The 15,000-nt window shown below is 42.6% G+C and overlaps 1 protein-coding gene across 1 annotated transcript in view; it reads left to right on the plus strand.

Annotated features, from left to right (window-relative positions):
• Positions 1-15,000, plus strand: part of slc6a3 (solute carrier family 6 member 3) — a 42,101-nt gene that overhangs the window by 15,740 nt on the left and 11,361 nt on the right. The window contains exons 6-10 of the mRNA XM_033048323.1: positions 7,070-7,173; positions 8,793-8,917; positions 9,577-9,689; positions 12,791-12,919; positions 13,204-13,303. Of these exons, the coding sequence (XP_032904214.1) occupies positions 7,070-7,173; positions 8,793-8,917; positions 9,577-9,689; positions 12,791-12,919; positions 13,204-13,303 (571 nt within the window). The remainder of the gene's footprint in view (positions 1-7,069; positions 7,174-8,792; positions 8,918-9,576; positions 9,690-12,790; positions 12,920-13,203; positions 13,304-15,000) is intronic.

The raw sequence follows: 15,000 nt of genomic DNA on the forward strand, positions 1-15,000 counted from the left end.
GGTGGGGTAGCTCTACTGGTGAGGGATGGAATTCATTCCCTTGCGAGGGAAGACATAGGGACTGACGAGGTAGAGTCACTGTGGATTGAGTTGAGCAATTGCAAAGGCAAGAAAACACTAATTGTTGTTATCTACAGAACCCCAAATAGTAGCCCGGATGTAGGGTGTAAGTTGCAGCAGGAGTTAAAACTGGCATGTAACAAAGGTGATGGTGATGGGGGATTTCAATATGCAGGTAGACTGGGAAAATCAGGTTGGTTCAGGACCCCAAGAAAGAGAGTTTGTCGAGTGCCTCCGAGATGGATTCTTAGAGCAGCTTGTAATGGAGTCGACCAGAGAAAAGGCAATTCTGGATTTAGTGTTGTCCAATGAACCAGATATGATAAGAGAACTCAAGGTAAAGGAACCGCTTGGAGGTAGTGATCATAATATGATTAGTTTTAATCTGCAATTTGAGAAGGAGAAGGTTAAACGGAAGTGTCAGTGATGCAGTTGAACAAAGGGGACTATGAAGGCATGAGAGGGGAGCTGGCCAAGGTAGACTGGAAAAGGATCCTAACAGGAATGACGGTGGAACAGCAATGGCAGGAATTTTTGGGCATAATCCAGAAGACGCAGGATCATTTCATTCCAAAAAGGAAGAAAGATTCTAAAGATTCTAGTGGATTTAAGAGAGAGTTAGATAGAGCTCTAGGGGCTAGTGGAGTCAAAGGATATGAGGAGAAGGCAGGCACGGGTTATTGATAGGGGACGATCAGCCATGATCACAATGAATGGCGGTGCTGGCTCGAAGGGTCGAATGGCCTCCTCCTGCACCTATTTTCTTTGTTTCTATGTTTCTATGGGAGTAGGAGGCAACCGTGGCTGACAAGAGAAGTTAGGGATAGAATAATACTAAAAGAAAAGATCTATAACACAGCAAAGAGCAGCTGGAAGCCAGAGGATTGGGAAACTTTCATAGGACAACAGAAGGAAACAAAACAGGCAGTACGGGCTAAAAAGATGAAGTACGAAGGGAAGCTGGCCAGGAATATAAAGAAGGAACATAGCTTCTTTAAATATGTTAAGAGAAAAAGAGTAGCTAAGTCAAATGTGGGTCCCTTGAAGGCAGACACGGGTGAAATTATTATGGGCAACAAGGAAATGGCAGAAGAGTTGAATAGGTACTTCAGATCTTGATATTTAGGTGCAAGGATTGCAAGGATAATGAAATGCTTTCTGCATTTTATGGAATTGGGCAACCCCCATCACTTGTAATTCAGACCTAACTTGTCACCTCACTCCATACTCAAAATGTAATTCTAAATATGACATTGATTATATAGTAATAATAATAAAGGAGATGTTATGTTGTTAAGAAAAGCAGGGAAACAGCAGCACCGTGGTTTGCTTTCAAGGGACGATTGGACTTGTGTTATGTTTCATTTCAAATATTTTCCCAGCTTGAGATTAGCTCAATAAAACCAGTTATGAAAGTTCAGCTGCTCAGGGCAATGGGAAGGCATCGAATTTACTGGCTACTTGACTGGCATGTTGAATGGACAGAATGATAAATAGACTTGAGCTGTTTAAACATAGATAACACATAACAGTCCATGACACAAAGAGAATGTACTGGATGGATGAAATACAACTGGAACAGAACATGGCCTTTAGTCAACAAATCTGTTAGTCTCCACACCCCCCTCAATATAATATAATTAGTATAATTTGAAAGTAATTTATTTCACTCTTTATGTCTTTACATTGTTTTAATTTCTCCAGTACCACCTTCACTTTCCAGATAACATTTGGGCAACTTCAAAGATGGTTTCTGCATTTCAGCTACTATTTGTTTAAGGGAGTAATTTCTGGCACCCATTTAATTCTTCTGTAATCGAGAATGTGGGAAAATGTAACACTTGCACATACTTAATCAAAACAAGTAAAACAGGAGCAGCCATAGCCAGTGGACAATGAGCAAAGTTAGAAAAAAAATCCAGACAAGCGACAACATTGCGATTAAAAAGAAACTCCAGTTTGTTGTCATTTTTATCAGAGGGACTGCAGTGACACCCACTGATACCTGTGGCACCCATCTAATCACCATCTGCCACCGCGTAAATTACCATTTTACTCTCCATTTCCTGTCTGTCAACAGTGCCACGATATTACCCCCAATCCCATGCGCTTTAAATTTGCATGTCTACCTCTTGGGTCCGACTGCATCAAAGTCTAAATCTGAAAGTCGTAAGATATCTCATCCACATTTATTTTACCAGTTACATCTTGGAAAAAATACAGTGCAATAGTCAGCCATGATGTCCCTTTTGTAAATCCATGTTGGCTTTGTATATTGATATTTCCTGGTACCTTGTATTCTCATCCTTTACAATAGACTTAATTTTAGTTGTCAAACATCTGAGGATGGTTCATATTTTATTCTGTTACTTCATCAAAGTATTCTATACAGTTAGAAATCTCAGCTGACTGGCTCTCAGGAGAAGGGTCTCTGAGTCTGAAGAAGGGTTTCGGCCCGAAACGTCGCCTATTTCCTTCGCTCCATAGATGCTGTTGCACCCGCTGAGTTTCCCCAGCAATTTTGTGTACCTGGCTCTCAGAAGGTTTCGTTTCTCCAGTGCCCAGGTTTTTTACCTCATGTACTGATTTCCAAGCACTCTGAACAGCTATTATCATTTTAGACACACTGGCAGATGTGTATTGGAGTTTGTACACGATGCTGCTTTAATTGTAGTTCCTGTTGTTGATTTTGTCATCAATGTTGACTGATCTTGAGAGAATGCTACCAAGATATGTGAACTTGTCCACTACTGAAATCCTCCAGAACATTCACAAAGATGTTTGGTTCCACCCAATGGATGTTTAGATGTTTTGGTTTGGTTTAAAAAATTAGAGAAATCTTAGAAATGTTAGTCGCTGAGGAAAAGAACAGTGGTATCATTGTTTAAGAAGGAACTGCAGATGCTGGAAAAATTGAAGGTAGACCAAAATGCTGGAGAAACTTAGCGGGTGAGGCAGCATCTATGGAGTGAAGGAATAGGTGATGTTTTGGGACGAGACCCTTCTTCAGACTGATGTCGGAGGGTGGGGAGGGGAAAAAGAAGGGAAGATGCGGAGACAGTAGGCTTGTGGGAGAGCTGGGAAGGGGAGGGGAGGGAGGGAGAAAGCAAAGACTATCTGAAATTGGAGAAGTCAATGTTCAGATCACTGGGGTGTAAAGTACCCAAGCAAAATATGAGGTGCTGTTCCTCCTATTTGTGTTGGGCCTCACTCTGGCAATGGAGGCCCAGGACAGAAAGGTCAGATTCAGAATGGAAGGGGGAGTTGAAGTGCTGAGCCACCAGGAGATCTGGATGGTTATTGCGAACTGAGCGATGGTGTTGGGCGAAGCGATCGCCAAGCCTGCGCAGATTATTATCTCAATTGGGTTATGTTAGGTAAGGGAGAGGTACAGCTAGACCTGGGTGTCCTTGTACACCAGTCACTGAAAGTTGGCGTGCAGGTACAACAGGCAGTGAAGAAAGCTAATGGAATGTTGGCCTTCATAACAAGAGGATTTCAGTATAGGAGTAAAGAGGTTCTTCAGCAGTTGTATAGGGCTCTGGTAAGGCCACATCTGGAGTATTGTGTACAATTTTGGTCTCCTAATTTGAGGAAGGACATCCTTGTGATTGAGGCAGTGCAGCGTAGGTTCACGAGATTGATCCCTGGGATGGCGGGACTGTCATATGAGGAAAGATTGAAAAGACTAGGCTTGTATTCACTGGAGTTTAGAAGGATGATGGGGTAATCGTATAGAAACATATAAAATTATAAAAGAACTGGACAAGCAGGAAAAATGTTCCCAATGTTGGGCGAGTCCAGAACCAGGGGCCACAGTCTTAGAATAAAGGGGAGGTCATTTAAGACTGAGGTGAGAAAAAACATTTTCATCCAGAGAGTTGTGAATTTGTGGAATTCCCTGCCACAGAGGGCAGTGGAGGCCAAATCACTGGATGGATTTAAGAGAAAGTTAGATAGAGCTCTAGGGGCTAGTGGAGTCAAGGGATATGGGGAGGGCAGGCACGGGTTGTTAATTGGGGATGATCAGCCATGATCACATTGAATGGCAGTGCTGGCTCGAAGGGCCGAATGGCCTCCTCTTGCACCTATTTGCTACGTTTCTATGTTTCTATGAGACTATCATTGTGGCTGTTTCCCAAAAATTGGAGATATAATATAGGAATTTAAGAGGCCTTTATATGAGTATGCAGAAATGGAGGGAAATGGATCATGTGCAGGCAGAAGGGATTAGTTTAACCTGGCATTATGTTCGACACAGACTTATAGTGCTGTACTATTCTATTGAGGTAAAATCAAATAGCGCAGAAGGATTTTGCTCTGTGCTATATCAATAAAGTCAGTTATTTTCAGAGTGGAACAATTCTGCAATCATATCAGGGTGAAATTGCCCCATTTAAGAAATACAGGTACTTCCAGATGTGACTCGCTGTTGTGCCAATGACATAATTTCCTCATTAGAGTCACACAGACCAACATCATTCTATCTGCAACACTCGTTTAGTTCACAGACCGGTCAATATGTCACATTGCTCCAAAGTGAGCCTATTGTTGGGCACACGCTGAACAACCAGTCAAGAGTCAAGTCAAGAGTGTTTTATTGTCATTTGTCTCAGATAGGACAATGAAATTCTTGCTTGCTGCAGCACAACAGAATATGTAAACATAGTACATAAAGGGAGAAAAAAAGTTCAGTGTGTATATATACACATGCACACATACTCAATAAATAAACAAATATAGTGCAATAATAATAATAGTCTGTTGTAGTTCAGAGCTTAATTATTGTTGTTTAATAGCCAGATGGCTGCAGGGAAGAAGCTGTTCCTCTACCTGGTGGTTACAGTTTTCAGGGTCCTGTACCATCTTCCTGATGGCAATGGTGAAATGAGTGTGTGGCCAGGATGGTGTGGGTCTTTGATGATGTTGGCTGCCTTTTGGAGGCAGTGACTTTGATAGATTCTTCGATGGTGGGGAGGTCAGAGCCGGTGATGGACTGGGCAGTGGTCACAACTTTTTGCATTCTTTTCCGCTCCTGGACGTTCAAGTTGCCGAACCAGGCCATGATGCAACCAGTCAATATGCTCTCTACTGTGCACCTGTAGAAGTTCAAAAGAATCCTCTTTGACATACTGAATCTCCGTAGTCTTCTCGGGAAGTAGAGGCGCGATGTGCCTTCTTTATAATTGCATCAGCGTGTTGGGACCAGGAAAGATCTTCGGAAATATGCACACCCAGGAATTTGAAGTTTTTGACCCTCTCCACGATCGACCCATTGATATAAACAGGATTGTGGGTCCTCATCCTTCCCCTTCCAAAGTCCACAAATCAGTTCATTGGTTTTACTGATGTTGAGAACCAGGTTGTTGGTGCTGGCACCATTTGGTCAATCGGTCGATCTCACTTCCCTACTCTGACTCATCACCATCTGTAATTCGTCCAGGAACAGTGGTGTTGTCGGCGAACTTGATGATGGAGTTCACATTATGCCCGGCTACACAGTCATGGGTATAGAATGAGTAAAGCAGGGGATTTTATACAGCACAGCTTAATACAGCACAGCAGAGCAGATGGCCAGTTGGGTTGTTGCATACATGCCAACTCGCTACAGAGGAATCCCCATCAGTTGCTCCCCCTCCTACATATTTCTGTGTAACCCTACAAATTATTTCTCTCATATCCCATTAGCTCGTATTTGAATATTTTTACAACTTACTTACACTAAGGATAACTTGCAGTGGCCACCACATATTTTGGAAGTTGGAGGTAACCAGATGACTTGGAGAATTCCTCCTAGGTCTCCACACACTCTCCAACCAGGCCCTAATCAATTGCCCACAACTTCAACTTCAGCTCCCTGCTCAGCGTGGAGCTTGACCCCTATCGTAGACGGAGCAGCTGGTGGTGCAGCAGGTGAAGGGAAGTACGTGAAGAGTTTTTCAGTCGTGCTTGATGTTCTGAGCCTCGGATGCCTTTAGATTTTGGTACAGTGGGCCAGTGGCAGAAATCCCAGGGGGTGGAGGCCTGGGGACACACGTCCCCCCTCTGTTTTGAGAGGTGGGGACGATCCCCCCCCAATTTTTGTGGCCGCAGGTCTGTGCCACGTCTCCCTCCTCCAGTCACCGCACTCTATCCTCAGTCCCACCCCCACAACTCCTCCCTCCTCCAGTCACCGCACTCTATCCTCAGTCCCACCCCCCCACCCCCACAACTCCTCCCTCCTCCAGTCATCGCGCTGAAACATCATGTTCCGCCCCCATTGCCTGCTGACCGACGTCTCTTTCGTCCAATCGGTGCCCTCGATCAGCAGTCCCACCTCCACTGTCTAGCGGAAAGCGGAGATTTTAAAATCTGGATGACAAAAACTAGGGGGATATCCCCCACCTCTCAAAACATGGGGTGGACTGGCCCCCTCCCAGGTTTTCCGCCCCTGGCAGATTTAGTTTATTTAATTTTATGAAAATTATTAAGAGGGAAATAGTGTCTGTCCTGTCATTGCAATAACCATGGATTTAATTTGTTTTTCAAAAACATAATTTACAGAATCTTTAAAATTATATTTATAATTTGAGAAAATGGGCATTAGCTTTGATTAATTTATTTACGGTGAAGTTACCATGGAAATGAAGCCAGGCTTTTCAACAGCAGCAATTCAATGTTTTAAATGCCAGTAACTGATCAATATTGAATAATTCAATACATTTTCAGAAAAATGTCACTGTAAATTTACTGCCTGCTGCGCAGAATGTTTTAATCTACGGTTGTCTTTAAAATAATATGTGAATGTGCAAATAGACATATATGAGAGATACCAATTTATGCATCATTTATATAATTGCTAGTAGCCGAATAAGGCACAATATCTTACAAAAATATTCTACAGATGCAAAGCACAAGTTACAAAATTGCCCTTATTTTAATATTGTCTTTCATCTCTGTTGTGAATAGGTTCCTGCAATTATCTTTAATAACAGCTCTTTTTCTCTCCTTTGTGCATCTGTTGTTGTAGGTTTGGATAGATGCAGCCACACAGATATGTTTCTCTCTTGGAGTGGGTTTTGGTGTACTAATAGCATTTGCCAGCTATAACAAATTTAATAACAATTGCTACAGGTAAAGCCCCTTTGCTCTAGTTCTGTTTTTATGTAATGCCTCTAATGTTTTTTTGAGTATTCAAAACCTTGGCTCTAGATTGGCACCATCTGGGCCATTCTTTTCCAGTTATCTTATTAAGACCCTAAATTATTTATTCTCTGGGATATTGGACACTTTAAAGAAACAAGTACCATATGACCCACTTTTTTAATATTCTTTCGTGGATTTGGAAGTGGCTGGCGATTCCTCAGCACTAATTGTCTGTAACATAATGGGATGCAGGGACAGCTGGCAAGATTAACATTCAATACCGGTTCCTAATACAGTTCTTATCCACCTCCTTGGACCAATGCAATCTGCGAACTGAGGGTAGCGAGCTCTCAGAAGTTCGAGCCAAGAACAGTGAATGCACAATATATATCAAAATCTGATGGAATCTCCATGTACCTGTTAATTTTAACCTTCTATTTTTACAAGCGTGTGTCTTTGGTGAGGAGCAGGGTGGAGGCTCTCAAATAATTCTTAGCAAATTGGTGCAGTGGTTTTTGTTGCAGCTTTCGGTGGAATGGGGTGAATGAAGTGAATATTTAGGACACAGACAGAACTGAGGCTCTTGAGAATTACAGCTGCATTTATTCAGACATGTGAAAAGTTTTTCAACACATTGTGAAATTGTGAATTGTAGATGGTAGAGCATCTCAGGGAGTTTGGGGGTGAGGGAGTAAATCTTCACGGGACACCCGACATCTCTCCACCTCTTGTACCACAAAATCTTGATGACTCGGGCACCAAGTTTCAGGATGACTCTCTAAATATTGGAAGTTTGGAAAAGGTAATTCTATTGAATGTTGGGAAGGTGCCTAGAGTCTCTCACTTGTCGGAGATGATCATTCATTGTCTGAGACTTGTGAGAGGTGTCTATCAGACCCAACTAGTCACAAAGACAATGGGGCACATCGATTTTCATGCACTGGGCAGATCTACGGAATTGCCAATGGTGGTGCTGATGTCCACTATTTCCTGCAGGTCTTCTGAATGGTCCCAGCTCCTGTGTAGTGTTGCCATTATTGTTACTCCCGCACACCAAGCTGCTTAATGGGTTCCTACAGTGTTTGAATATGTCAGTCACTTAAACATTTAAAGTTCCAGTGGTTAATATTAGCTGCAGGTATAGTCAAGACATCTGGATATGGCACCAATAGAATCATAACCGTAATTATGATTAGAGATTACTTGCTGCTTGTCTGAGCAACGACATTGTTTAAACATATCTAGTAATGTTATCTGACACAAATTTTCATTGGTAGTTGCTTGGAAGGAAGGGGAAGAGGAACAAGAGCCCCACTTTGTTGTAGATACTGCTGTTTGAGTCACTATATTTAGCACATCTGGAGTGGATTTGATTTACTCTCATTTTTCTTGTGTTTGTTGCCTGTAGAAGTAGGCTTGCTGCGGCTCACAAAATTGTTACTTTTCTACCCTTCCTTTAACCGCTATCATCAACACAGAAGTTTCATATGTTTGAGCATTTCTAAACACATCCAGGATGTGTTTTCCTTCCATGAAAAGCAACATCTGAATCCATCATACATGGCCCTTCAATGCCTACAGCTGGTAACTCTCAATTCTGATTGCAGGGATGCCATCATTACCAGTTCTGTCAATTCTGTGACGAGCTTCTTCTCGGGCTTTGTTGTCTTCTCTTTCCTGGGCTACATATCAAAACAACGCGGAGTGCCTCTGGAGGATGTGGCCACCGGAGGTGAGGACTTGTACCTGATTTCTCAGAAGTATTCCATCAGAATATCACGTATTTGTTGAAGTTCAAGAGAATGTTTACAGAGAGAAGATGCACAATATCCCCAAGTGGGATATGTGGGGACATGTCACAGTGGAGCTTTGTTTGCCTGTTCAAAAAGGGCGTAATAAGCAATAAGCTTATCCAGTCATTGCCAGAGATCGTCCTTGACTTGAACGTACCATGCAATGATATGCAGGTCCTGCCGCAGTCACCTGGCATCAGTTTGACTAAAATGAGCTTGTTTAGGTAGACTCCCGGCATCTCTGATGATGGCCTTGCATAGATTATACTTGGCTTTCTTGTAGTATTGGATAATTATTTTTGAACAATTTAATCTCTATGATGGGGAAAGCAATCATGGGCTTTAACAGTTTAAGAAAGAACTGCAGATGCTGGAAAAATCGAAGGTAGACAAAAATGCTGGAGAAACTCAGCGGGTGAGGCAGCATCTAGAGTGAAGGAATAGGTTACGTTTCTTCGAGGCCTTTCTTCAGACCCTTCTTCAGATGCTGCCTCACCCGCTGAGTTTCTCCAGCATTTGTGTCTACCTGGTCTTTAACAGCATCATCAAACTGACTTGGCATTTTCTTGAAATTGAAAACCCGATTTATGTTTTCCAGAGGCTGGTTTGGTCTTCATCATTTACCCAGAAGCAATTGCCACTCTTCCTGGTTCATCAGTATGGTCAGTCATCTTCTTCATCATGCTTCTGACACTCGGACTGGACAGTGCAGTAAGTGCACAGTTTTTATTATTTAAAGGTCGATGAAACAAATGGGACACTTACTTTACGATTTGGTGAAAGAATTCTCAAAGCTTTCAGTACTTTGCAAGCTGCAGAACATCAATTTGCAAAAGGCATAGGAACAGGAATAAATTTCAAGTCTAGACTTTTAATTGTCTTGGTTTTAATTGTCATATAGAACCACAATGGAACAATGATATTCTTATTTACAGCAGCATACAGACCTGCAAACGCAATACTCACAGAAAATATACAGTAAACAAAAATTCAATATCAAAAAAATGCAATGTTCATATTCAAATTCTAATGCCCCAATTGTGAAATGAACATTCATGCCCTCTTCTGTGGAAAAAAGATAGCCCAAATTTCCTCAAAGTTACTCCCATCCTGTTCATCAGCTGTCTGTGCGGGAAAGGATGGGATGTGCGAAGGGTGTGGGATTTTGGGAGGGTGCTTTCATCGACTATCCTTTCAGCGCTGCCTCACTGCCTTCCATGGAAATTATAAAGTGCAATCACATCCTTCTCCAACACTTGGCTGCTACTGGTGTTATGTGTCACTTTCTCCTGCAAGAAAGAGTAAAATATGTCAGTGGTAGTTTTACGTGGCTGCCTCTGCTGAGTAGAAGCCAGGGTGTGTGAGCAGAGTTGCATGAATGTAATTAATTGACAAGTGGACAAATCTACGGTGCAGTTGCTAGGGCTCAAGAGGAAAGCATTCTAGTCCCTGATGAAGGAAAATGGATGTGATTGTTAGCGGTCTATTACCTTTAGGACCACACTGTAGCTGCTTCATCAGAGACCTAACTTCCACTTTGAAGTCAGTGGTGGGGATGTTCACTGATGATTGTGCAGACGTCAAATCCATTTGGATCTTCTCAATAAATTAGGTAATCTATTCCTGCATGCAGCACCTCAGGTGTTCAGAAGCAAGTAGTATTGATGCCACCAAAATGCAACACAATGGCTCAATAGTCCAACCACCTACCTTTAGATTAGATTAGATTAGATTAGATTAGATTCCTTTATTGTCATTCAGACCTTTCGGTCTGAACGAAATTACGTGCCTGCAGTCATACATATAATAATAATAAATAACAAAACACACAATAAACACAAATTAACATCCACCACAGTGAGTTCACCAGGCACCTCCTCACTGTGATGGAGGCAAAAGTCTTAAAGTCTCTGTCTCTTCCCTCCTTGTTCTCCCTCTGCGCTGAGGCGATCCAGGCTTCCGTTGTGATATTCAGTGCATTACTGTGGTTGAATCCCTTACTATCAATAATCTGTGCCAGAACTAACAATTGTTTTTCTTCTCTACTTTATTTTTCTTTTATTAACGTTTGGTTTTCTGCTTGTCCTTTTTCTACCTTACATCAGCTTTCTATTTCACAGCTATCTTTTTAACAATGTTCTCTCCTCGACTTTTCCATTCTCGTGTGCAACTTTTTGCCCATCTTGCTTTCCAGCCACCCGTTTACTATTTTCTCTGCATATTTCCATCTTTTTATTTTCCTTTGCTGCAGAATTTTCCTCTCTAAATGGCACATTCTACACAGTATTTTGATCTGTTAGCTTTAGATGTTTATCCTCTCATCCTTTCCCACTTTTTGCAGCCAGAACTCCGAAGAGCGTAAGAGCCTCTTGCATTGTCTTGTTGTGGATAATGGACAGGAGGAAGTGTGCTGTATCAACACTGTCACACCCTCAATCCCACAATAAAATCATGAGAGACCCCTTCCACCCATGCAACGGACTGTTCCAGCTGCTACGGTCAGGCAAACGCCTCCGTTGCCATGCTGTGAGAACGGAGAGGTTGAGAAGGAGTTTCTTCCCAGAGGCCATTCGGACTGTAAACTCCTATCTCACCAGGGACTAACTTTACTGAATGTTTTTCCTTCCAATATTTAATATGTAAAAGAATATGTGTGTGTTTATGATTGTGTTTATAGTTTGTTTGGTTGTTTGTTTGTTTGTCTTTTTGCACAAAGTCCGCGAGCATTGCCACTTTTCATTTCACTGCACATCTCGTATGTGTATGTGACGAATAAACTTGACTTGACTTGACAAAGCCAAATTTCAGCATTTGAAAGAGACTCTGGCCGCAAAATAATAAACTGGATCAATATTACACACCACGGTCCATGCCACATTGTCATGATGTTGCTGCATGCAGTATGGGTTGCCTCGTTTTCTGCCAAGACGCAAATGGCATTGGGGACCAAGCAGTTATGAGTGAACATCCCCACCATTGACTTCATGATGGAAGTAAGGTCTCTGAAGCAGCTGCAGTTGGTCATTCTTGGATTATTTCCCCAAGGAACTTCAGCAGTGAGGTCTGAAATATGATCGGCTTCTAACAAACTCTCTTTCTTCATTGACAGTACATTTAGTTTTTCAGTTAGAGATACAGTGCAGAAACAGGCCCTTCGGCCCACCAAGTCCATGCTGACCAGCGACCCCAGGATGCTTACACTATCCAGCACAAACTCGGGACAAATTTCAATAATACCGGCCACGGTGGCGTAGCGGTAGAGTTGCTGCCTTACAGCGCCTGAGACCCAGGTTCGATCCCGACTACGGGTGCTGTCTGTACGGAGTTTGTACTTTCTCACCGTGACCTGCGTGGATTTTCTCCGAGATCTGCGGTTTCCTCCCACACACCAAAGGCGTACAGGTTTGTAGGTTAATTGGCTTGGTGTATGTGTAAATTGTTCCTAGTGCGTGCGTATTATAGTGTAGTGTGCGGGGATCGCTGGTCGGTGCGGACGTGGTGGGCTGAAGGGCCTGTTTCCGCACTGTATCTCTAAACTAAACCATGCCAATTAACGTACAAACCTGCATGTCTTTGGAGTGGGAGGAAACCGGAGCACTTGGAAAAAAAACACGCAGTCACAGGGAGAATGTACAAACTCTACAGACAGCACCCCTAGTCAGGATTGAACCTGGGTCTCCTGCGCTGTAAGGCAGCAACTCTACCGTTGTGCCACTGTGCCACCTCATCTATTCATTAATCGGAATAAAGGTGCATTCCAGGCATTTCAGAATCTTCTGCTTCTCTAACAATGTTTATTCCTGGTCCTGCAGATGGGCGGCATGGAATCGGTCATCACAGGAGTGATTGATGAATTCAAGTTCCTGCGTAACCACAGAGAGATCTTCACACTTTTCATCATTACAATTACTTTTCTGGTGTCTCTCTTCTGCGTTACTAATGTAAGTAGCTCTCAGAAAGAGTCATTTTTTAAATGACAGTTTAACAGTGCTTCTCTGCTTATACATTCTCATGATTATTTAGGAAATTATTATTTAGGATTATTTAGGATTACTCGGTACAACAAGAAAGGAAGAGCTGACATGAATCATTTCACTGTGGTACTAAACTTTACCACATTTGATAGTCATCATTCATTGCAGATTGGATATTGCTTCCCAAGTGTTGTTTATCTATTGAATATGTAATCTGCTGTGACCTCTCCTGGAATATCATTTGTTTCTAGGGTGGTATCTACGTGTTCACCTTGCTTGACAAGTTTGCAGCAGAGACGTCCATTTTATTTGGAGTGCTAATAGAAACCATCGGAGTCTCCTGGTTTTATGGTAAGTTTATTTTGACTTTCTTTAATTATTTCCTTTAACCTATACATCCGAAATACTAATCCATCTGCCTAATTTTGTTTTTGCTGATGACGACATAGAGCAATCATGGTTTATTGACAGTTCTTTGTTAGTTAACAGTCATATAGCACGCAACAGGCCCTTCGGATCGACTTGCCCATGCCAACCAAGATGCCCCATGTATGGTAGTTCCACCTGCCTATGTTTGGCCTATATTCCTCAAAACTTTTCCTATCCATGTATCTGTTTAAATGTCTTTTAAATGTTGTTATTGTACCTGTCTCAACTAACTCCTCTGAAAGCTCCTTCCATATACCACCACCCTCCGTGTGTAAACAAAGTTGCCCCTTGGGTTCCTATTAAATCTTTCCCCCCTCACTTTAAACCTATGTTCTTTGGTTCTTGGTTCCCCTACTCTGGGGGAAAAGCCTCTGTTCAGCAAGGGCTTTTCCCCAATTAAGGCTTTTAACCATAGTCAACATAACGGAAGATAAGGCAGTTACAAATTTGGTAGATACAAGGAACTGCAGTTGCCAGTTTGCAGAAAAAGACAATATACAATAGACAATAGGCAATAGGTGCAGGAGTAGACCATTCGGCCCTTCGAGCCAGCACCACCATTCAATGTGATCATGGCTGATCATCCCCAATCAGTACCCCGTTCCTGCCTTCTCCCCATATCCCCTGACTCCGCTATCTTTAAGAGCCCTATCTAGCTCAAAGTGCTGGAGTAACTGAGCAGATCAGGCAGCATCTCTGGAGAACATGGATAGGTGATGTTTCAGGTTGGGACCCTTCTTCAGACTCCATTTGATGTTGTCCCTTCCTCACCTAGAACAATACCTCTCTCTCCCTCTCTGCAGCCTTCACATCAAAGCATAGGACTGGAAACCTATTGAGGCAAATCCCATACAGTTGACCTCTGCGGTAAGGGTGGGAGGTGGGGGCGCATTACTAGAAGGCTGTTCATAGCATTATTCCTTGAAACATGAAGGTACATCATCTGTGTGTGCATCAAGAGATATGGGCTGGGGTGGAAACTTTAATTATTTTTACAAAGCAATTTTTTATTCCATATCTCAGATTTTGTGGAGTGATTCGTGAATTTCACAAGGGTAAACCTGAGCAATTTGAACTTCTGTAACTCAGGGGGTTGCCTGTACTTTCCTTTTACTCTTCTGGTCTTCTCCCCCAGAAACACCGATCTTCACTGCCCACCCGCAAGCCTCACCATTAACGGCAGTGCCACCATACGCCGCCTGCCCCCAATCTTGCTCACTAATACAACTCTACCCTTATCACCAACCCAATCCCAGAGTAAGATCAGCCACTGGCAAGCTCATCATTTACACCTAGTCCCGAGTTCCTTCAATGCTTGGGTCAGACAAAAGGACATAGATTTATCATAGTACAGTTATATCACTTGCCAGTTCCGCCGTGCAGAAACAGTCACGTGGAGATAGAAACAAATAACTGCAGATGCTGGTTTATGCCAAAGATAAACACTAAGTGGTGGAGTAACTCAGGGAGTCAGGAAGCATGTCCGGAGAAAAAGGATGGATGACTTTTTGGATCGGGACCCTTCTTCAGACTTTGGACTTTCCATTGTAATGTTAGCAGATGTCTTAGTTTCAGTTTAGTTTCAGCTTAACTTATTGTCACGTGTGTACTGAGGTACA

Source organism: Amblyraja radiata, chromosome 2 (genome assembly GCF_010909765.2).
Source record: "Amblyraja radiata isolate CabotCenter1 chromosome 2, sAmbRad1.1.pri, whole genome shotgun sequence".
NCBI classification, from domain to species: Eukaryota; Metazoa; Chordata; class Chondrichthyes; order Rajiformes; family Rajidae; genus Amblyraja; species Amblyraja radiata.